This window comes from Leptonychotes weddellii, chromosome 1 (assembly GCF_054177405.1).
Source record: "Leptonychotes weddellii isolate Sample4059 chromosome 1, ASM5417740v2, whole genome shotgun sequence".
Lineage (NCBI taxonomy): Eukaryota > Metazoa > Chordata > Mammalia > Carnivora > Phocidae > Leptonychotes > Leptonychotes weddellii.
The window spans coordinates 8,959,443-8,981,538 of NC_138369.1; the positions used below are offsets into that span (position 1 = coordinate 8,959,443).

At 44.8% G+C, this 22,096-nt stretch overlaps 2 protein-coding genes across 8 annotated transcripts in view; one reads left to right on the top strand and one right to left on the bottom strand.

Annotated features, from left to right (window-relative positions):
• BRD4 (bromodomain containing 4) overlaps positions 1-16,303 on the bottom strand; it is a 92,603-nt gene extending 76,300 nt beyond the window's left edge. The window contains exon 1 of one of the 7 annotated variants that reach the window (XM_081814419.1): positions 16,167-16,303. Coding sequence is in view for 4 of the 7 variants with exons in the window: in XM_081814415.1 (XP_081670541.1) it covers positions 12,969-13,000 (32 nt within the window). In the remaining 3 variants the exon portion in view is untranslated. Of the gene's footprint in view, positions 1-12,968; positions 15,333-15,444; positions 15,608-15,707; positions 15,805-16,166 lie in introns of those variants that run through there. The other 6 variants (XM_081814426.1, XM_081814427.1, XM_081814415.1 and 3 more) reach the window with 6 other exon arrangements.
• LOC115941882 (uncharacterized) overlaps positions 14,319-22,096 on the top strand; it is a 10,548-nt gene continuing 2,770 nt past the window's right edge. The window contains exons 1-2 of the mRNA XM_081805444.1: positions 14,319-14,328; positions 15,672-16,531. Coding sequence (XP_081661570.1) covers positions 14,319-14,328; positions 15,672-16,531 — 870 coding nt within the window. The remainder of the gene's footprint in view (positions 14,329-15,671; positions 16,532-22,096) is intronic.

Here is a 22,096-nt window from a genome sequence, read left to right on the forward strand (position 1 = left end):
TCTCCCTCTGCCCTGCCGCTCCCTCTCTCTCTGACAAACAAATCTTAAAAAAAAAAAAAAAATCTGACAAATAAATAAATCTTAAAAAAAAAAAAAAGAAACCTATGTTCAAAAGTAGGCAGGTAGCTATTTGCAAACCCACGTTCATTTCACTGCAGCACTATTCATAAAAGCCAAGAAGGGGAAGCAATCCCAATGTCCATCAACATACGACTGGATTAAGAAAATGTGGCAAGTATGTACAACAGAGGGCGCCTGGGTGGCTCAGTTGGTTACGCAACTGCCTTCAGCTCGGCTCTTGATTCTGGAGTCCCAGGATTGAGTCCCACATCGGGCTCCCCGCTCAGCGGGGAGTCTGCTTCTCCCTCTGACCCTCCCCCCTCTCATGTTCTCTCTCCCTCAAATAAAATCTTTTTTAAAAAAAAAGTATGTACGGTTAAGATATTTTCTTTTTTTTTTTTTTAGGGAGTTTATTTATTTGACAGAGAGAGACACAGCGAGAGAGGGAACACAAGCAGGGGGAGTGGGAGAGGGAGAAGCAGGCTTCCCGTGGAGCAGGGAGCCCAATGTGGGGCTCGATCCCAGGACCCTGGCATCATGACCTGAGCCGAAGGCAGACGCTTAAAGACTGAGCCACCCAGGCACCCCAACAATAGGATATTTTCTGCCTTAAAAAAGGAAATCCTCTCATATGTGACAACGTGGAAGACATTTGCTAAGTGAAATAGGCTTGTGACAAAAGACAAATACTTCATGATTCCATTTATGTGGGGTATCTAAAATAGTCAAACTTTTGGAAACAAAGTAGTTGTGGTTGCCAAGGGGCTGGAGGGAAGGGGAAAGAGAGTTGTTAAATGGAGTTTCAGTTTTGCAAGATGAAAAAGTTCTAGAGATCTATTGCAAAACAACGTGCACATACTTAAAAACATTAGGATGATAAACTTTTATGTTTTTGGGGGGGGTGAGGCAGATGGCTTCACCAAAGATTCCTCAACTTAGAAATGGAGATAAGACTGTCCCTCCCAGGGCTGGTGTAAGTGTCAAATGGGATGCAACAGAAAGTAAGTGCTCAATAAACTCTATTAATCATACTATTAGTAAATTATGATTTGGTATTAACTTTGCACATTTCATAATGTAATCACAGAGTAAACCCAATGGGCCTTGAGGTCTGGTCTGCAGCGCACTAACACAAGCTCTGAGGGCAGGCTTCATCCACCTGGTTCAGCTGACTCAATTCAGGCAGACCCACCACTGGCACTTTCTATAACCACAGCTCAGGCTTCAGTCCCTGCTTCAGGCTTTGTTCACATTCTCCACACCCAAAGATAATGGGCCAAATGCACCAGCCCTCCCCCAAAGCTCTGCTCACAAAATGGGTAAGGAGGGAGATATATGGAATGAATGAAATGAAAGCTGTTAGATAAAGCAAATTCCAAGGAGGCGCAGGGAATTTTCTAGGCCATAAAAACAGAAGGGCAGAGATTGGAGAATACCATACTTACCTAAGTAACTGGAGTTCACTCCACAATGGATAGTTTTCAAAGGAAAAGCCCTTTCCCTGAGCTGATGAAGGTTAATTCTCCACCTGAGTTCTTAGGCTATGCAGGCTTGGCTTTCTCTAGCCTGGAACCTTGCTGGGACTCCATTTCCAACCTCCTGTGGGGATGGGAGCAAGGTACTTGCCCTTCTCCACAAATCAGGATTCAGCTCCTGACTGTCCTCGCACTCTACATGTAGCCCCAGGCCCCTCCCTCTTCTCTCTCCACACAGTCCCAGAAGACCTCGCCCACCCTCCCGGCAATGCCCAAAGTCCCCACTTCTGGCCTAGGTCTGCCCCTGCATTCCAGAACTGCACTCCACCTGCCTACAAGGCAGTTTCAACCACAAGCACCAGGGGACTAAAATAAGCCTATCTTCTCTAAAACCTGTCAAGTCAGGCACACTTTTCACATGGTGATAGTGGCTACAGTGCTGGATGGGATAACTCAGCAACTCAAGATTTTCCAGTATTGCAGGAAGTTCCACAGGACAGCACTGCTTTAAAAACTGCGTAGGTCACAGGGCACCTGGCTGGCTCAGTCGGAAGAGCATGTGACTTTTGATCTTAGGGTCGTGAGTTTAAGCCCCACTGGGTAGGTCACTGGTAAAATAAGATCCAAACTGGACCGTGAAAGATGGGAGGGGGGTGTCTAGAAAAAGCAAAGAATCAAAGACATGGGACAGCAGTCTGTCACAGAAGCTAGGGCCCAGAGTACCACAGGATGGGAGTTTGGGCTTTAGCCTATATGCAGTGGGGTTTTAGAGCAGCAGAATTTTGCTGCAATAAATCTAGTACATTTTGATCATATTCCAACTAGCTTACTAGTCTAGTTTTTAGCTTTGCATGAAGCCTGTTTAACCACTTGTACCATTTTCTCTTGACTGGATTTTTCTCACTCAGAGCCAAACTCTTACTCAATGAGATCATTTGTCATCTTACAAAGTCAAAGAAAGGTTTTAAAAGTAAAATGATCTGTTTCTTCAGAGCACTCTTATTAAATAAATTACCACCTTTCTAGCACTGAGCCACTGCCCACCACTGGACATATTAGGACCCCTTAAACACTTGCCTTACTCTGCCCCAGTCATTAATTATACATGCACTTTAATTGTACATGGCATACAGACATGGAAAATACCTTTATTCACCACTGAATCTTCACTGCACACACAGAATATAGATAGCACAGTGCCTGATTACCTAGTAAGTCCTACACACACCCTGGCAGAATTTGGCCTGTTTGCTTAAGGCAGGAAATTCCCTTTAAACAAGAGTCCCTAAGTGGGAAATAAGCACCCATGAGCTGGAACTCAATTGCACCCTATAATAAGCGGCACTTTGAGACACAGAGACTCACCATAATCCTAAGAGATCATCCAGTTCACGCCCCTGCTTTAACAAGCTTGGGGCACACGGGCTAAAGATGAAGTTTACTCCAGCTTACTGACTGCCCAAACTCCATCTTCTGTATTCAGACTTTCACTGGAGTAGCAAGGAAAAAATGGAGGTGAAACCAAATCAAGGCAGGTGAAGTTTAATTCTACTCATGTAAATTTCTTCATGAGACTCCTCAGGAGAGTAGCACTGCATTTAATGACCAGATGCCCAGATGAAAAGGGGATCTGCCCAGCCAGAGTAATGACCCTCCTCTGACCATTCCCCACCCCAGTTAAGTGCCTCCAAGGGACAGGTGCTTGCTTGCAGAACAGTCCAGATCTCCACCCAGGCCTCAGCTGTCCTCAGATGGACCAGCCAAAATGCCAGCTCCTTTCCTGTGCTCACAGGTGCAAGGTCTCTCTTCCTCCAGAGTGGCCGGCCTATACCTCTCAGAAAGCACTCCTGCAGTCTACCTTGTGCACATTATGTACCATCTTAACCATCTACACGTGGCAGATTCCCTCCTTCCATAGCTTGTAGAACAGAAGTCAAGAGCATGTGGGAGGTGCCTGGCTGGCTCATTCAGTGGAACATGCAACTCTTGATCTCGGGGTTGTAAATTCAAGCTCCACGTTGGGTGTAGAGATTACTTAAAAATAAAATCTTGGAAAAAAAGAGAGAGCACGTGGACTCTGGAGCCAGGTGCTGCCTTGCGTCCCTGCTCAAGTGACTGAGCTCTCTGGGTGTCAGCTTCCTTTTCCAAAATGGAGATACTAGTACCCAGTTAATAAGGGTCTTTTCTTAAGACTTAAGGAAAACACAGGAGCCTTTCTTAGAAATCTAGCACCTGGGTCACAGTAACCACTCAAATACTCACTAAAACAGAGTGCTCATAAACATATGCTCAAGTTTCCCATCTGGGGAAACAGTGAGAAAGAAGAGACCCACACTGCAGCTCCATACATTAAGGACGACAGCCAGGTGACTCATGTTCGACTTCACTATTTCAAAATAGGCAAGCAATAACAGAGAAAAAAACCCATACATTCAGAAAAGATAGTTCTACCCTTTACAGGAAACCTTTACACAAACAGTCATGGATCAAAAATAAGCACTGCCTCAAGGTGAACAAAGGGAATATGGGGGTCTGGAAGGCAAGCGGAAAGAGCCACAGGCCAGGGAGGGCATTCAGCCCTCACAAGCACAAGGGAAGGATGCTCACACAGGGGTTCCCAAAGCAAACAGGCCTGGAGATGTCCTGAGAGAGGACCCTGAAGACAGGCCAACTAAACTACAGGCTGCATGTGCTGCAACTCAAAAGGGCTCCAACACTGGTAACTCAAAACTGCATTCCTGGGATTACAAAGATGCGTGTTATGATTCTGAAATAGATGAACAAAAGGTGGTATTATTTCAGACAGCTAATCTGTCAGCTCAATTGTTTCCTAGTGTCAAAAGGAAAACAAATGAAGACACATACACATGACTTTCTTACTCAGCAGCTTTTTATAACTGAAAGCACTTGAGCACCAAGTAATTTTCAACAAAGATTATAAATGAAACAACCTACACATGGATGGCACCACCTTTTACAAAACTCTTCCATGTGCCCTATCTTGCTTCTCTTAATTACAGAATAGAAAGGGGAAACTGCTCAAGTAACAAAAATCATGCCTGTACAGTAAGACTGTAATTCAACTGAGCAGAGCAATGGGATTAATTAAAGCCAACACCAACAGTAAATGAGTGAAATATCCATCAGCACATAACAAGTTTAATCTTCGAACTTCAGAGATTAATGAGGAGAAAGGGAGTTTTTAATATAAACTATTCTTAGAAGTAACAGGATCTTTTCCATCCTCCAACTCTGCCCCAATTACAGAAGTATGAATTATTCAAGTTTGTGGTATTGTGTTTCCTATTCTTTCCACCACACAGGCATGTGGGGAGAGACAGCAGAGTGGCATCATGCTCCACACATGGAGTAGCATGTTCATATTCTTAAGCATTAACATTATGCTGAAGAATAATACTTTGCCATCCCACAAGTTCTATCTCCCTCAGCATGTAGTTCTAGTGTATGTATGAAGAGCAGGCACTAAATCACAATAGGGACCTACAGCCATAATCCTAAATCTACCCACATCCAGCACCACCAAATGACAGGCTAGCTAATGGCCCACTGGGTTACCTTCTGCAGCAAAAGCTCCAGGCCAACACCAAATCCTGGAGACAGTTTTACGAACAGTGGCAACTTCAGTGAACAAAAACCTCTCTTCCTCTGCAGCCACTGATAGGCCCATTCTGACATTCCTCATGCCCAGGAAAGAAAACAAGCTGGAAAAGAGGGGGTGTCTTGGGCAGGTTTGTACCACTGCTGACGCTCACAGTAACAGCTCTATAAACCCCTCTGGAGGATTTTACAAGGACAAACCAAAATGGGTGCTCCACACTGTTTCCATGTCATAAGTTTGTAAATGTCTGTCTGCAAAAGCAGGCTACCTGCAAAAAGGAAAGTCTTCAAAACCACCAAGAGCTTCTCGAAGTAAAATTCAGGAAATTCATTTTAGTACATGCTCCTTGGATGGGCTCTGGTTCATGAGAACCATCCTCCGCAACTGTTCGACATTCACGCATATGCATTTTTTTTCTGGACAAAGGACCCATAGCATTCGTCACATTCTTTTTTTTTTTTAAGATTTTATTTTTATTTATTTATTTGACAGAGACAGACACAGCGAGAGCAGGAACACAAGAAGGGGGTTGGGAGAGGGAGAAGCAGGCTTCCCTTGGAGCAGGGAGCCCGATGTGGGACTCGATCCCAGGACTCTGGGATCATGACCTGAGCCGAAGGCAGACGCTTAACGACTGAGCCACCCAGGCGCCCCATTCGTCACATTCTCAAGATGACCTCTGACATCCCATCAAGAACTGATACTCTAGTGAGAAGCAGGGCTGGTCTCATCCTTGGCCACTGGATCCTCAATTACTCCAAGCTCTTTAAAGGACTGAATAAATCCAACAGCAAGAACTGTAGGAAAATGATTACTCTAGCAGTGCTTAACACTTGTTTTTGATTATGGAAATAAATCTGAGTAGGCTTTCTGTAATACTAGAGGAATGTCAAGCAGCAGACTTTACAAGAACTTAAGTACAGAAACAGCTTAGCAAATGGCAAAATTACAATTGTAGTTTTCACAAGCATGGACAAAAGATGAACCCAGTCTACTGAAATGTTCTCCATTACAATTTCATTCATACAGGCGTTCACTGGTCTCCTTTCCAAGTCTTGCCCTGTGCTTCCTCGATGTTAGAAGCCCATCTCACCCCTGTGCTTCCTGAGGGCTGTTTTTCTGGCTAAACTGGACCCTATCATCACTGGTGACCTGAGTCCTCTCCCTCCACCAAAAGAGACCCTGAGACTTGGCTTGATCCCTCTCACAGCTCCCCACAGTGGCTCCCTCTGTACCCAGCACCTGGTAAAATAAACCATTTAATCCTCTACCAAAGGACTGGGAATACATAATTCTTAACCATCTTCGCTTTACCCTTTTCTTGATTTACTCACTCTAAGCTGATTTTAATTCTGGTTTATGACTTAGTATGGAAAATTAGCTTCCCTTTCAGTCATCCAAAATTTCTTGCTTCCACTCAAGGGGCACACTACTTCTAGTGAAAAGACAGACTGCTCAACCAAAGTAAATTCACCTAGCATGCCTCATAATGAATGAACAAGATGCTGCTGGAGCTATTATTTGGGTTGAGCAAGTGGAAAGCAGAGATGGGCTACAGGTCCTATGTTTGAGGCAAGGTGGTTTGGCATTCCCATTCTGTACAAGGTTAGTGATGGGCAATGATCCAAGTCAGAGTCTTCTGCCATCAGACAGCATTACCTGGGAAGACTCAATCTTGACCTTGACATCAGTATATCAGAGATAGGTAACAAGCTCTGAGGTCCCTGTTTGAGACCCACTCGACTTCTTGTCACATCAGCCAACAGAGTTCCCTTTTAACAGTTTTACATTAGTTTTTTATATCAGGAAGACCTAACCAATAAAACTATTTCCAGAGAGAGAGATCTTAATTAGAAAGTTGGAAGGACAGTTTCTGAGAATAAAGGACAGGTAGTTTGCCTCACACACCTGAAGAGATAAAAGGCCCCAAATGGAATCACTTGTGCTAAGCCCCACAGTCACCAAACTGAGACTTAATACCAAATTATGGTTTCAACTTCTCCCAGGAGTGGAATTTTAAACCAGTCAGTCTGGAATTACCTGGTCAGCACTAGTGAGGTAATCTGCCCAACAGACCCCAGCCCCTAAAGGAAGGTGACCTTGCCTAAAACAATCTGCTCTTCACTGTAACTTCCTCATCCTGCCCCCTTCTGTCTGTAAAAACCTTTCATTTTATACAGCTCTTTGGCGCTCCTTTCTATTTACTAGGTGAGATGCTGCCCAATTCATGAATCATTGAATAAAGTCAACTAAGATCTTTAAAATTTACTCGGTTGATTTTTTTTTTAACACACACACACAACACCCTTTATATACTTGTTTTGCCCGTTGCAGACTGACAACCTTCACCAATACAGGCTTCCTCAATTCCCCCACCCATTCCAGCCCCTACAGAGAGGGCTCAGCAAGCAGTGGGTACAAGGAAGAAAAAGAGCAATGCAATTCACCTGCTACTAGAAAGCATATACAGGAGTCACCCTTGGACAAGTGCGGAAGAAATAGATCGCAATAAGGCTAAGAGAAAACTACCATCAAGGTACCTACAGTTACGAGTGGGTAGCTAAAACAATGTTATTTCACACTGTTCTGACAGGGCCCATGGTAAGATGCACGTTTTATCATATACACAGCAATACATAAAGTCCAAGTAAAGATTTTATGAAATACTCTTCAATGTGCGACACTCTTTGACATTACCCTTTCCCCTTAAACATGATTGCAACCCTTAAGTTCATGTCATTACCCTCAGTTAAAAAAAAAAAAAAAAAGATAAAACAATAACGACTTTCTTTTAAAAATCTAGATTCTGGTCCAAGTTCTCTGGAGCCCAAACCTATTACCCCATTTTACGTGAGAAACTGAGACTTGAGAGGGTATGTGACTGGTCCAACGCAAGTACAGTGTGCCCCTGTACCCAGTTCTCATGCATACACATGCACACACGTGCGTATGTACGTATTTATGTACTTACAGACACACACACGCAGTGCTGGCAGGTTCCACACTCCATGCAGTTCTGTTTCAACCCTCACATTAGCAGTTCTCCTGTTTCTTTTTTAAGATTTTATTTATTTATTTGAGAGAGAGAATGAGAGAGAGAGAGCATGAGAGGGGGGAGGGTCAGAGGGAGAAGCAGACCCCCCGCTGAGCAGGGAGCCCGATGCAGGACTCGATCCCGGGACTCCAGGATCATGACCTGAGCCGAAGGCAGTCGCTTAACCAACTGAGCCACCCAGGCGCCCAAGCAGTTCTCCTGTTTCAACCCTCACATTAACATTCTGCTCCCACCAAATACAGGTTTCCTCAAAAACAATGGAAAATGTTTCAAGTGTAAAATCCCCAAACTGATCTCACGCTCTTCCTTTTTCTTTATTCTTAAAACACAAAACAATCTCAAAGGTCAATCTGCCCACAGATGTGTATGTGTTATTGCCTGGGTAGGACAAGTGAGGACATTAGCCACCTACAAGGACATAGGAATTACTAATTCCTGTTTCTGGAAATTGCATAATACCAAGCCCAACACCTCTCCCTTGGCACTGCTTCCACAGTGTGCCAGTGCCTCTTGACTTGACAGCAACAAGGAACAAATACGGACCTTCAGCCTTAAATGGAACCAAGACAAGGAAGGTGACCACATGCAAAGTAGAGTCTGGACAGCTTTTCTCAAAGCCCTTCAGGCAGAGCAAAGCAAGCACTCCCTTCAGACCCTACTAATCCAAATACAATACAGATGTGAGCCCGCCCTCCCCTGCACCTTCTGGCCACCTGCCAATGCTCAGGTATACATATTCCACTTCACAAATAAGGAAACTGAGGTCTACAGAGATTATGTAAATCACCTGAGGTCAAGACCAGAAGGGGGCAGGGCGTGAACCCTGAGAGTGGACTCCACAGTTCTCCCTTTCCAGTGACACAGCTTCAATCAAGCCTGCTCTCCACAGCCCAAAGACCTAGAACTTCCTATATTGGGTAGAACAGGCCAATACCTGTCAAGGGAAAGATCACAGAAGAGCCTATACTTAGGACGAACTAAAAAAAAGTCTTTGTAAGTATGTCACAGATCAAAAAGAAGAAATGGCATATTCTTTTTTAAGATTTTGTCAGAGAGAGAGGAGAGACAGACAGAGAGTAAGCACAAGCAGTGGGAGCGGCAGGCAGAGGGAGAAGCAGACTCCCCACGGAGCAAGGAGCCGGACGCGGAACTCAATCCCAGGACCCTGGGATGATGATCTGAGCCGAAGGCAGCTGCTTAACCGAGACTGAGCCACCCAGACATCCCAAAATGGCATATTCATTCGAACACTTTTTTTTTTAAAGATTTTATTTATTTATTTGACAGGGGGAGAGAGAGAGAGACAGCATGAGAGGGAACACAAGCAGGGGGAGTGGGAGGGGAAGAAGCAGGCTTCCAGCTGAGCAGGGAGCCCGATGCGGGGCTTGATCCCAGAACCCTGGGATCATGACCTGAGCTGAAGGCAGTCGCTTAACCAACTGAGCCACCCAGGCGCCCCCATTCGAACACTTAATTTGCAGTTAAATGCTCAGATCTGGCTGATCTCCGAAAGTTATTCTCCAATTGGGTTTAACACAAACAAAAAACACCCCACATGGCAATGGATCCTGATGGTCCCTGGTAACAGTGACTGACATCAACTGGTTCGTCTGGTCAACAAGGCCCAAAGTCCATTAGTAGGACCTCAGACTCCCAAGGAGGAACTTCACTTTCCTGGCCCATCCAGCTGCCTGTCTCTCTTCCAGGGAGAGGCTGATTTGTGACACAAACCTTCCTGGAGATCAGAATCGTTCTGTCATGCCCAGATGTCAACACAATTCATATTAGGGCCAAAGAAGGTAGGGAAAGATGCTGTGCTTGTGCTCTGGAAAAACTTTAGTCCACCAGCGACTTCTGGCACCATGGCCATTGCCTTTATTCATATTACCAAGTTTTAATGAAATAGGAAACTTAAATTTTAGGCCCAAAAATACACCAGGCTACATTTCCCTGCTGGATCATTTCCCCAAATTCTGCAGCCAACATCCCAGAGTGGATGCCCCCAAACCACTGAATTTCCCCTAATCCCATCAGCATCTCCTTTAATCTCAATATCAGATAAAAACAAATCCTCACTTAAAAAAAAAAAAAATCCCTAATCCCCACTTTAAATCACCTTCTCCACTGGTCTCCATGCACCGTTTACTTGGGAGGAAGACAAGACATAGAGGGGATGTCTTCTTAGAAGGCACCTGGCTGACCTTGGTGTCACCTGGTGACATGATTTCTAGGAGTACCAGCTAGTGCACCTTCTTAGCCTTCAGGAGCTCTACTCTCATACCTGGCTACCTCTTCCCACTTCATTTTTTCACCCTGGGCAATGACAGCAAGTAAGTAGCTAACCTTGAGAGGGCACCACCTCATTTTACCCTCAGATGAAAAAAATGTGAAATTTGCGGGAGGTTGAGAGACAAGCTGAAGGCCACACGGGTGGCAGCAGGGCCAGGACTCAAACTGCGGTCTGTGTCACGCTGGTGGTATGAGTCTTTGGAGCAGGCTAGCAAATATGAGACAGGATCAGATGCCAAGATGCTGCACAAGCCCTTCCCAGTACCCTTCCCCAGAGCATTCAGTTAACACTGGGTTCCTATCACAGGATCAGGAATTCTGAGACTTGATTTCAGGAAACAAAGTCCAACTCTGGCAGGAGAGAGTAGAAAGGTCAAAGAGCAAGATGTCGAGACACATCTGCTTCTCAGAAGCCTTCAGAACACACTCAAGAGGACATTTTGTTTTTACCCAATTGCTTTTTATGGGAAAAAAAAATGTTACAAGACACTGTCAAGCTGTAATTGTGGAGAAATGGACATTCATGGAATTTTTCTGGAAAACTAAATTTTTTTTTTTTTAAAAGATTTTATTTATTATTTGAGAGAGATAGCAAGAGCAGGAACACAAGCAGGGGGAGTGGGAGAGAGAATAGCAGGCTTCCCGGAGAGCAGGGAGCCCGATGCGGGGCTTGATCCCAGGACCCTGCATCATGACCTGAGCCAAAGGCAAACGCTTAACAACTGAGCCACCCAGGCGCCCCTGGAAAACTAATTTGTATCAAGGTTTAAAAAATGCACACCCCTTGATCTAGTGATTCCCTCCCTAGACATGAAAAAAGAAAACTTGAAAACCATGTCCAAAAACAGCAAAATTATGGTACATTCATATGGTAGAATATTAGACAACTATTTAAATAGAGCATCTTGGAAGTGATCGCATATTTTTTGAAAATTTAAGAGTATAATTAATTTTGTTACTCATAAATAGAAAAAATTGCAATACAAATGAGATTAAGGGGTAGTTTTTGACAACATTATGTTAACATTGTTATTTTTCAAATCATTTCAAATGACCACAAACTACTTTTGTTTAGGAAAGGAAAAAAAAAAAAACTTACAATCTCATTTTCAAATGATGGTGGACCAGTCAGTGCTATTCCCCCACTTCAGGGTTGTCAAGAATGCGACAGATGGCTGTTTGCCTTAACTTTGACACTGGACTTTATCTGTTTCTTTAGAATGGAACATATCCCATGATTTAAGGTGGGATGTGTGGATTCAGTTTAATGAGTTGTAGCCTGTTTAGACTGAAAAAGAAAATTAAGGGTTTTAACAACTACCCTTTACAACAGAAGTGTGGAGTGCATCTTCCAGATGGGTTTCTGTGCCTTACCAGCATTTCAAACTGTTCTCTAGGAATGTACAATTTTTAAAAACTAAGTTGGGATCAAACCACGCAGACTGTACTACATGCAACATGCTGACATCCTTGTACTTCCATTTCCTCATTTTTTTAAATGGGTACACCCACAGCTCAGCAAGCTTTTCTTTTAACCCCTTGTGAAAGCACTAGAAAATCAAGGCAGTTAAAAAGTCACTGCACATCATCAAATAGTTATCATGACCCAGCAATTCCACTCCTAAATATCTACCCACAAAAAAATGTCTGCACAAAAACTTGTACATGAATGTTCACAGCGGCCAAAGTGGGAACAGCCCAAATATCCACCAACTAATGAATGGATAAATAAAATGTGGCATGGGTTCACATAATGGAATACCATTCAGTTATAAAAAGAATGAAGTACTGATTCATACTACAGTACAAACCTTGAAAACATTATACTGAAAGAGATCTGACACGAATGGCTACATATTTTATGATTCCTGAAATATCCAGAAGAGACAAATTTATAGAGATAGAGAACAGATTAGTGGTTGCCAGGCGTTGAGGGACTGGGCAGGGATGGAGAGCTGCTGCTAATGTATAGGGATTTCTTTCTGGAGGGATGTAAATGTCTTTTTTTTTTTTTTTTTTAAAGATTTTATTTATTTATTTGAGAGAGAGAGAATGAGAGCGAGCAAGCTCATGAGAGGGGGGAGGGTCAGAGGGAGAAGCAGACTCCCCGCCCAGCAGGGAGCCCGACGCGGGACTCGATCCAGGGACTCCAGGATCATGACCTGAGCCGAAGGCAGTCGCTTAACCAACTGAGCCACCCAGGCGCCCGGGATGTAAATGTCTTAACATTCATTATGGTGATGGCTGCACAACTCTGAATATACTAAAACTACTGAATTGTACATTTTAAATTGGGGAACTGTACTGTGTGTGAATTGTATCTCGGTAAAGCTGTTATTTCTTTAAAGAAGGGTATTCGGTGGGATTTTATTACAGTAACAGTGTAATGATCAAGTTACACACAATTTATATTCAGTAAACGTTTAGAAATAAATGTTAATAAAGAACAAACCCATCAAAAAAAACTCACGTGCAAATATCTTTTTGTCTTCCTTTGCACATAGTAAGAGCTCAGGAACTAATCGCTGAAATTGATTGGGCAATCACGTCCACATGAAACCCGAATATTAAAAAGAAAGTGCTTAATGTTAAAAAAAAAAAGATCAAGTTTTTATTGACAACATGAGATTCACATTGAAGAAATGCTACCCATACATGTTTATTACCCACTTCATCTCCCTCTTAAAATACTTTTCCCAGGCCAGTGTTGAACCACAGCCCAAACCCACTCACCACATTTCAAACTAAGTGGGAAATGTACAGTAGACAGTGCACAGAAGCAACTGCATGTCACATTGCCCGGACTATAAATAAGTACACTGCAATTTCTGGACCTTACCATCCTACTTAAAAGTCACATTACTTCTAAATCACTACTAACCAATTATATCCCCTCCTAATATTAATTTAAGAGGAATTATTTGCATTTGGTATGCCAAATTCTTGCTCAGTTATCTTTCCAGTTTGTTCACTCAAAGAATACTTTAGGTGCTCTTCTAGGTGCTGAAGATACAACAGAGAATTAAAATAGGCAAAACCAAGCAAACATAACCCTGCCTGCATGGAACTTACATTCCAGTAAAACAAAACAAAAAAATGTAAAATTTTATTTTTTCACAAACTCATGTCTTATGAATTAAAAATGAACTGTCAGCATTTGCAAAGAATCCCCACACTTCTCACCTTGCAGACATGCAGTCCTGGCTAAACACAAAAGTCACAAAGATTTATGAAATATTGGTAGCAGTTTCCAATGACAAGCTTTTCTTTCATTTTTATACATTTGCCGGGAGCATAAAGACAAACATGATCTATTTTACAAGTTTATTCAAAATCAGAAATCTAAATACTTTACAATTGTGACAGATGACAGTGGTTGTCAAAAGATTTAACAGCCCAGAGTCTTCAAATCATTGAAGTGCCAAATAGTTTTTGCTTTAAATTACGTACAAGGATTCCAATCTCCTTCTAAATATGTAAATCTCAAGTCATTCAATAACCTGAATTGTGTAACAGAAAAATATCGCATCCTCCCAACCTCCAAAAACAAAAGTGCAATTTAGTACAAAGATCACAGCAACTGGTTCAAAAGGGTAACTTTTGGAAACAAAGTCTAAATTCCTTTAAACAATTCAATAATTTAGTGGAAATTTTACAAAGTGGCCAGTAATTCTCTTGCAATTCTTAGGTAATTTTTTTCTCATCACCATCCAAGCTAGTCAACCTATCCCGAAAATATAGCCACTTTCAAGTTCCGACTTTCATCTGTAGGCAGAACTCCTTATCTTCAGCAAATTGGCTGGGGCTGAATTCTAGCTAGATGTACACAGGTGGGCTCATCTCCTTCCAGTTATGACCAACTAAAGTGATCTTATTAAGAGATTTACTCCACAGCTTAAGCCCTTAGATACTATGTTTTTCCTACTATGGAAAGGGGTATGGTGCAAAACAGGGAAGCAATGCTTGCTTGCTTGCTTACGAATCATACTTTTCCTTCTAGATGTAGTCAATGGAAACCATCTGAGAGGTTTATCTTCCCCAGGATGAAGTTCTGGGGGAAGAAAGGCTTGGTTATCTATAACACCTTGAAGAAAAGATAATCCCCATCCAAATTAAACCAAAAGGAATGTTTTATTATTGGCAAAATCATAAAACAGATTTTACCATCCAAAACCTACTTGGAATTGAAACACATTCATAAATCCTGTTGAATATAGCTTTCTCTACCACTTCCAGACTACAAATTCTAAGGACTAACAACTTAAGAAACTTGACAGCCCCATTCATAAAAATCTCCCAACCATTATTACAGCAGCAAAGAACCACTGCCTTAGAGCTACACTGAGACTTAGTTTTTGTAAATACGGACAGATAGAGCCTTCTCAAAGGAAATCAAAGACACTTCAATTCTCACGAAAGACTCCCAAGAGGTCACTTCTTGCAACCAACACACACATAAAAATGAACCCAAAGACCAAGACCATAAACCTCACCAGGCTGCAGAAAACATCAATTGAGTAAACAAATAAAAGTAACATTTCAAAAAACAATGCGTGGTCTTGAGTAAATGGGAGGTCAGCCACTCAGCAAAAGCACATGACTCACCCACGGGCCTGAATGTTAAGTCTTTTCACTGTCCACTACACCAAAGTGGGATTTCCCATTTTCATCCAAGGCCAGGCCTTGGGGGCAGCTCAGTCGGGTAAAGTTGTGCTGCTTCCGTAGGGGAGGGGCGGGGGTGTCATTTTATTTCGCTGAATCACAACTCCCCCACATCCCCACCCCAAACCACCACCCCGCACCACACAGCGAACAGACCAGGCCGTGGCAAGGACGCAAGCGAACACCGACCGAGCAAAACAAAGCGCCAAGCGCAGGGCTGCCAGGCTGGGAGTGGGTGGGTAGAGGGGGTCAGGTTCGCCCCACACAGCACCTCTCCCACCCACCGGGGTGTCTCCGGGCAGGTGTGCAGCGGCAGCCTCCTCCCTCCACCTGGGGACCAGCCCCATTCTCCGCAGAGCTCCCGGGACCGCCGGGAAGGCGAGAAAATGGGGGCGGGGGCGCGCTGCCCCAGCCCGGGCAGGAGGACCCAGTCGCCGAGGTAGAGCGTGCTGAGCCCGGTCCACGTGAGCGCCGGGGCCGGGGTCGCCCCGGGGACCGCGGCCGGGAACAGCGGCGCCCGCGGCCACCACGCCAGGCCCGGACTTACCGGGGCCGGGCGCGCCGCGGGCCCCGCGACGGCCGCTTCCTCCTCCTCCTCCTCCTCACTTAACAAAATGGCGGCGGCAGGAAGTGCCGGGCGCCTCGGCCCGCCCCCGGCCACCCGCCCCGCCGCGGCGCCCGCGCCCCCCGCCCGCGCCCCCGCCCCGCCAGCCGGCCCAAGCCGGGGGACGGCGGCGCCAACGGTCGGGGAGCCGCGAGCGGCCCGGCCACTCCGACGCCAACGGCGCAGGCCGCCCCGGCCCGGTGCAAGCGGCACCGCGCGCGGACGCGGGAGGCCCGCAGGCCCGAGCCCGCGTCGCCCCGGCCTCCCCGCCCCCGCGCCGCGCCGATGGCGTAGGTGCTGGCGCACCGGCCCCATTACGCAATGCAGGTTACGCGGGCCGCGCCGCGGGTCCCGGCCGGCCGCCCCGCGCCGCCCGCCGCCCCGAAGGGCACCGGTCCTCACCTGAGACGCTAGGCCGCACGCCGCCCCCGCCGGCCGCCGGCCGCCCGCCGCCGCCGCCCCCTCCTCTTCGGGCTGCCTGCGCGGCGCCGGGGCCCGCCCGCCGCGCCCGCCGCTCCGCCGCGCTCACAGGCCCCGCTCGCCTGCGGGCACTGCCGGCAGCCGCCGCCGCCGCAGCCACCGCTTCGGCTCCTAGGCTGCGGGAGAGCAGAACAAACAGCCCTGCCGCCGCCGCCGCCGCCGCCGCCGCCGCCAGCGCACTGACGTCACCACGTACGCTGCGCGCGCGGCCCCGCGCCGCCACTCGGCGTGCGCGCCCCGCGACCGCGCCCGGCGCCGGCGAGCTCTGCAGAGCTAGCAGGCGCGAGGTGAGTTGCGGAGGCGGGCCCGCGGGCTTGGGGGGAACCCCTCAGAGGGAGGGCGCAGAGATCTGGCCGACCCAGAGGGGGCACCCCCGCGGACGGAGGGGCGTGACCCTGCGGACCAAGAGAGAGGACCGAGGGGAGACCTATCAGACTGAAGGCTGGGACTGAGGGAAAAGATGCGAAGGCAAAGGGAGACGTCCAAAATTTAAGAAGGGTCGACTGATGAGACCCTCAGCGAGAAGGAGGAAGGTGAGGAGAGACCCCAGAGGCTGACGGCAGAGGCCGAGGAGGGCCCCCGGGTGGGAAGGCGGAAGGGTGTTGAAGGAGGCTGGGACGCTGGGGCCTGTGAGCCGCGACGGGGCGCCGGGCGCAGGGAGAGGGCCGAGGCGACTGTGCGCAGGGCCGCGGCGGCTTCTGTTCCGGCCGGCGTCCGTCCCGGCCCGCAGTTGCGGGGATGCGAAGGCTGGAAGTGCTGGGCCCGGCCCGCGGGGCTGTCCCTCCAGCTGTCCCCCGGCCGTCCCTCAGCCTTGAGCCTCGAAGACAAGTCGGCTCCACAGAACGAAGGGGTTAAGGCTTAGATCGCTTGCAGTTTAAAATGAAGATTCTGGGGGCGCCTGGCTGGCTCAGTGGGAAGACCCCGCGACTCTTGACCGCGGGGTCGTGAGTTCGAGCCCCACACTGAGCTGAGAGCTTACTTTAAAAAATTAAAATAAAAAAAAATAAAATGATTCTGTTAAACTTTTCAAATGGGGAAGCAAAAACTTCTTTCCTCTTTGCTCTTATCCTCACTCTTTTAGGATTTTTATTTTTTAAAGATTTTATTTATTATTTTGAGAGAGAGAATCCCAAGCAGACGCCCCACCGAGCCCAGAGCCCCATGCAGGGCTCCATCTCACAACCCTGAGATCATCACCGAGCCGAAATCGGAAGTCCCACGCTCAACCAACTGAGCCACCCAGGTGCCCCACTTTTAGTACTTTCAGTTCCATCTTTTAGAAATCACAAATTCCATTCCTCTAAAAAGTCTAGGTAATTAAAAAATTCCCTGATGGCCCCTTCTTCCAAAATATATCAATACACTAGCATAGCAGTCAAACAGTTTTGTCTATGTCATGGTGTTTGCTCACGCTTCAAGGGCAATCATAAATCACTCATGGGTCCTGAGGAAAGGAAAGACTTAAATTTATCTGTTAGCAAAGCCTGAGATAACAAATAATCAAGTGCAAGAAATAAAGGAAGTGATTGTAACTGGATTATTAGTCAACTTCCTTCTAATCACCTGAAATTTGTGACTTATCTTTTGGCTCCTTGTTTTGCATGCTCAACAATTTGTGGAAGATGATGGGAAGTGGAAAAAGAATAGGAAAGTACCCAGGGCTATGTGAATATGGAGTAACAACTTTTTTTCTTTTTAAGGAAACTAGAATGTATCCATTTTAAGCTGTCCTTTCCATGGTTGTCTTCTTGCATTATCTACTTAATTTATTGTTGTTGCTGATAATGTTTTTGGAAGTAATTTGGAGCTTACAGTTTGCAAGTCACATAAAATCTTTCATTTTACTTGAGTCACACTTCATTTAAACAAAACTGTAACATCTAGCTTGATTTACTGGACCAAACTGGAGGGCTTTGGGCTGTTGCTAGAAGTCGATTCCAGCCTGAAAAGAAAATGCAAACTGTAGAGGCAGTTCCAAAAGCTGTTTCCAAAAATCTTTTAGGACAATAATGTCCCATTCTTTTTGTCTTCCATAGTGCAGACCCTAACTCCTTACAGCTTAAACTCAGAAAATGTTTATCCGGTTGAATCAGTTTCATAAAAAGTTTTGTTTTTTGGGGCGCCTGGGTGGCTCAGTCATTAAGCATCTGCCTTCGGCTCAGGTCATGATCCCAGAGTCCTGGGATCAAGCCCCGCATCGGGCTCCCTGCTCCGCGGGAAGCCTGCTTCTCCCTCTCCCATTCCCGTTGCTTGTGTTCCCTCTCTCACTGTCTCTCTCTCTGTCAAATAAATAAAATCTTTAAAAAAAAAAAAGTTTTGTTTTTTAATGGTTCACATAATAAGCCCTTTTTCTCTTGTTATTACTGTGTTTGCAATACTAAAAACCAGAAGAGATTTATAAAAATATTAAGGAATGAGGGCGCCTGGGTGGCTCAGATGGTTAAGCGTCTGCCTTCGGCTCAGGTCATGATCTCAGGGTCCTGGGATCGAGTCCCGCATAGGGCTCCCTGCTCCTTGGGAGCCTGCTTCTCCCTCTGCCTCTCTCTCTCTCTGTCTCTCATGAATAAATAAATAAAATCTTTAAAAAAAAAAAATTAAGGAATGAGACATAAGTACATACTATAATTCTGAATGGTTTTAAATATGCATTATTCATTTTAAATAAAATAATACATGAAACCATTTTAACTGAGCAATGCAAAAGACTATAGAGGAAAAAATAAAGTATCCCTCTTTATGTCTTCCCCTCCCTCACCAGAGTAACCACTGTTATCACTTCTATGTGTTTTAGACCTGTGCTGTCTGATGGGACCATACGTGGCTATTGAGTGCCCAAATTGAGATGTGCTGTAAGTGTAAAATACACATTACATTTCAAAGATTTAATAGGAAAAAACATGTAAAATATCTTATTATTTTTTGTATTGACTACATGTTGAAATAATGTTTTATATATTGGATTAAATAAAATATATTATTAAATTTAATTTTACCTGTTTCTTTTTACTTATTTATTTAAAGATTTTATTTATTTGTCAGAGAAAGAGAGAGAACACAAGCAGGGGGAGTGGCAGGCAGAGAGAGAAGCAGGCTCCCTGCTGAGCAAGGAGCCCGATTTGGGGCTCCATCTGAGGACCCTGGGATCATGACCTGAGCTGAAGGCAGATGCCCAATCGACTGAGCCACCGAGGCGTCCCTCTTTTTACTCTTTTAATGTGGGCTACTAGAAATATAAAATTGCATATACAGCTTGCAACATATTTCTATTGAACAGCACTGGTCTAGACTTTTTTTTAATTTGTGACAACATTTTATTTATTTTTTTAAGTAAGCTCTGTGCCCAACATGGGGCTGTAACTCACTACCACAAGATCAAGAGTTGTATGCTCTACTGATTGAGCCAGCCAGGGGCCCCTTCGTCTTTTTTTGTTGTTGTTAAAGTATGGTTGACACACAGTGTTACATTAGTTTCAGGTGTACAACATAGTTCCACAACTCTATACACTGTCTAGACTTTTCTATGCATCAGTATGTATCCATAGAAATAGTTGTATTGGTATAAAACAAAAGGGAGCATTCTGTACTTGTTAATTTGTAGCATGCTTTTTTCTTTTTTTTTTTTTAAAGATTTTATTTATTTATTTGAGAGAGAGAGAATGAGAGACAGCATGAGAGGGAAGAGGGCGGAGGGGGAAGCAGACCCCCCGCTGAGCAGGGAGCCCGATGTGGGACTCGATCCCGGGATCCCAGGATCATGACCTGAGCCGAAGGCAGTCGTTTAACCAACTGAGCCACCCAGGCGCCCGTAGCATGCTTTTTTTCATTTAGTGTATCTTAGAAGCCATTCCACATGAGTTCTGCCTAATTGGGAGATAACTCTGAGATGACATACAGTATGTTATCTGGTAGCGGTAGATCATAATTTATTTAACTGTTCCCCCATTTTGAACATTTAATTCATTTTTAGTTTTTCCATCATAATAGTATTACAATGAACATCCTATACATTTACCATTTTCCTTTCATACTTGCCAGCATTTTCCCAGATTAAAAAAATCTGGGATGCCTTGATGGCTCAGTTGGTGGAGCATGCGACTCTTGATCTCAGGGGTGTGGGTTCAAGCCCTACATTGTGTGTAGAGAGCACTTAAAATTTTTTAAAAATCTTTAAAAATGTGTTCGTGTTTTCTTAAAAGCAAGGATAAATTTCTAAACCAGATCAGTTTGGGAAGAGCTGGAGGTGTTTGATTTGTTATGACCTGGATCCATGCCCACTTTGAATGAGAACTTGCCCATGGAGTTACATTCTGAAATTACGGCCTAGAGATGGTGAGCGACTCACCCAAGATCACATATTTACACAGTTTAGAAGTCAAATCTCCAGACTCCATGAAAACTACCTGCATTTTTCTCTAGCTCCAGAGTTGATAGTTTTTTTCAATATTTGGGAAAAAAAACGGTCGACAATATGTTGTTTTGTGGGCCAATCTATAACATTGCCAATCTTGGCCGCTCTGCCATTGTAGCACAAAACGCAGCTGTAATTAATATATAAATGAACGGGGACACCTGGGTAGCTCAGTTGGTTAAGTGACTGCCTTCGGCTCAGGTCATGATCCTGGAGTCCCTGGATCGAGTCCCGCATCGGGCTCCCTGCTCGGCAGGGAGTCTGCTTCTCCCTCTCCCACTCCCCGTTTGTGTTCCCTCTCGCTGTGTCTTTCTCTGTCAAATAAATAAATAAAATCTTTAAAAAAAAAAAAAATATATATATATATATAAATGAACGGGTGTGGCTATGTCCCAATAAAATGTTATGTATACTAAAATTAGAACTTCATGCCAATTTCAGGAATCGCAGAATATATTTTGATTTTTTCTTTTTTGAAGATTTTATTTTATATATTTATATAAATTATTGTTATTTATATATTATACATAACTATATAATAAATTGTATAGGCCATATATACCATTCTTTGTTGGAAGACTGTACATATACAGACAGCAGTCTAGATTTGTCCCATAGACAGTTTCCGGCTGCCTGCTTTAGACTCTGAAATCTAGAAAATGGAAATTTCTTAACATTCTACAGAAGCTATTCTGCTTGCATTTTTTTGTTAATTTTGTTTTTAGCAGTTTTAGGTTTACGTTAAAATTGAGTGGAAAGTACAGAGTTCCCATATACTCCCTTACTTCCCCTCTCCACTTCCCCCATTATTAATATGCATAGTGTGGTACATTTGTTACAGTTGATGAGCCAATATAGATATGTGATTATTAACTGAAGTCCATAGTTTACATTAGGGGTCACTCTTTGTATTGTATATTCTAGGAGTTGTTTTTTTATTTTTTTTTTAAAGATTTTATGTTTTATTTATTTATTTGAGACAGAGAGAATGAGAGACAGAGAGCACGAGAGGGAGGAGGGTCAGAGGGAGAAGCAGACTCCCCGCTGAGCAGGGAGCCCGACGCGGGACTCGATCCCGGGACTCCAGGATCATGACCTGAGCCGAAGGCAGTCGCTCAACCAACTGAGCCACCCAGGCGCCCTAGGAGTTGTTTTTTTAAAGATTTATTTGAGAGAGAAAGAGCCAGCACAAGTGGGCGGGCAGAGGGAGAGGGAGAAGCAGAAACAGACTCCCTGCTGAGCAGGGAGCCCGATGTGGGGCTCAATCCCAGGACTCAGATCATGACCTGAGCCGAAGGCAGATGCTTAACCATCTGAGCCACCCAGGTGCCCCTATTCTATGAATTTTGACAAATGTGTAATGACATGTATGCACCATTATGCTTGCCAAATTTTAACTCATAAACTAGCTAGGAACAAAAATAAGCTTCAGAGTAGAACACTG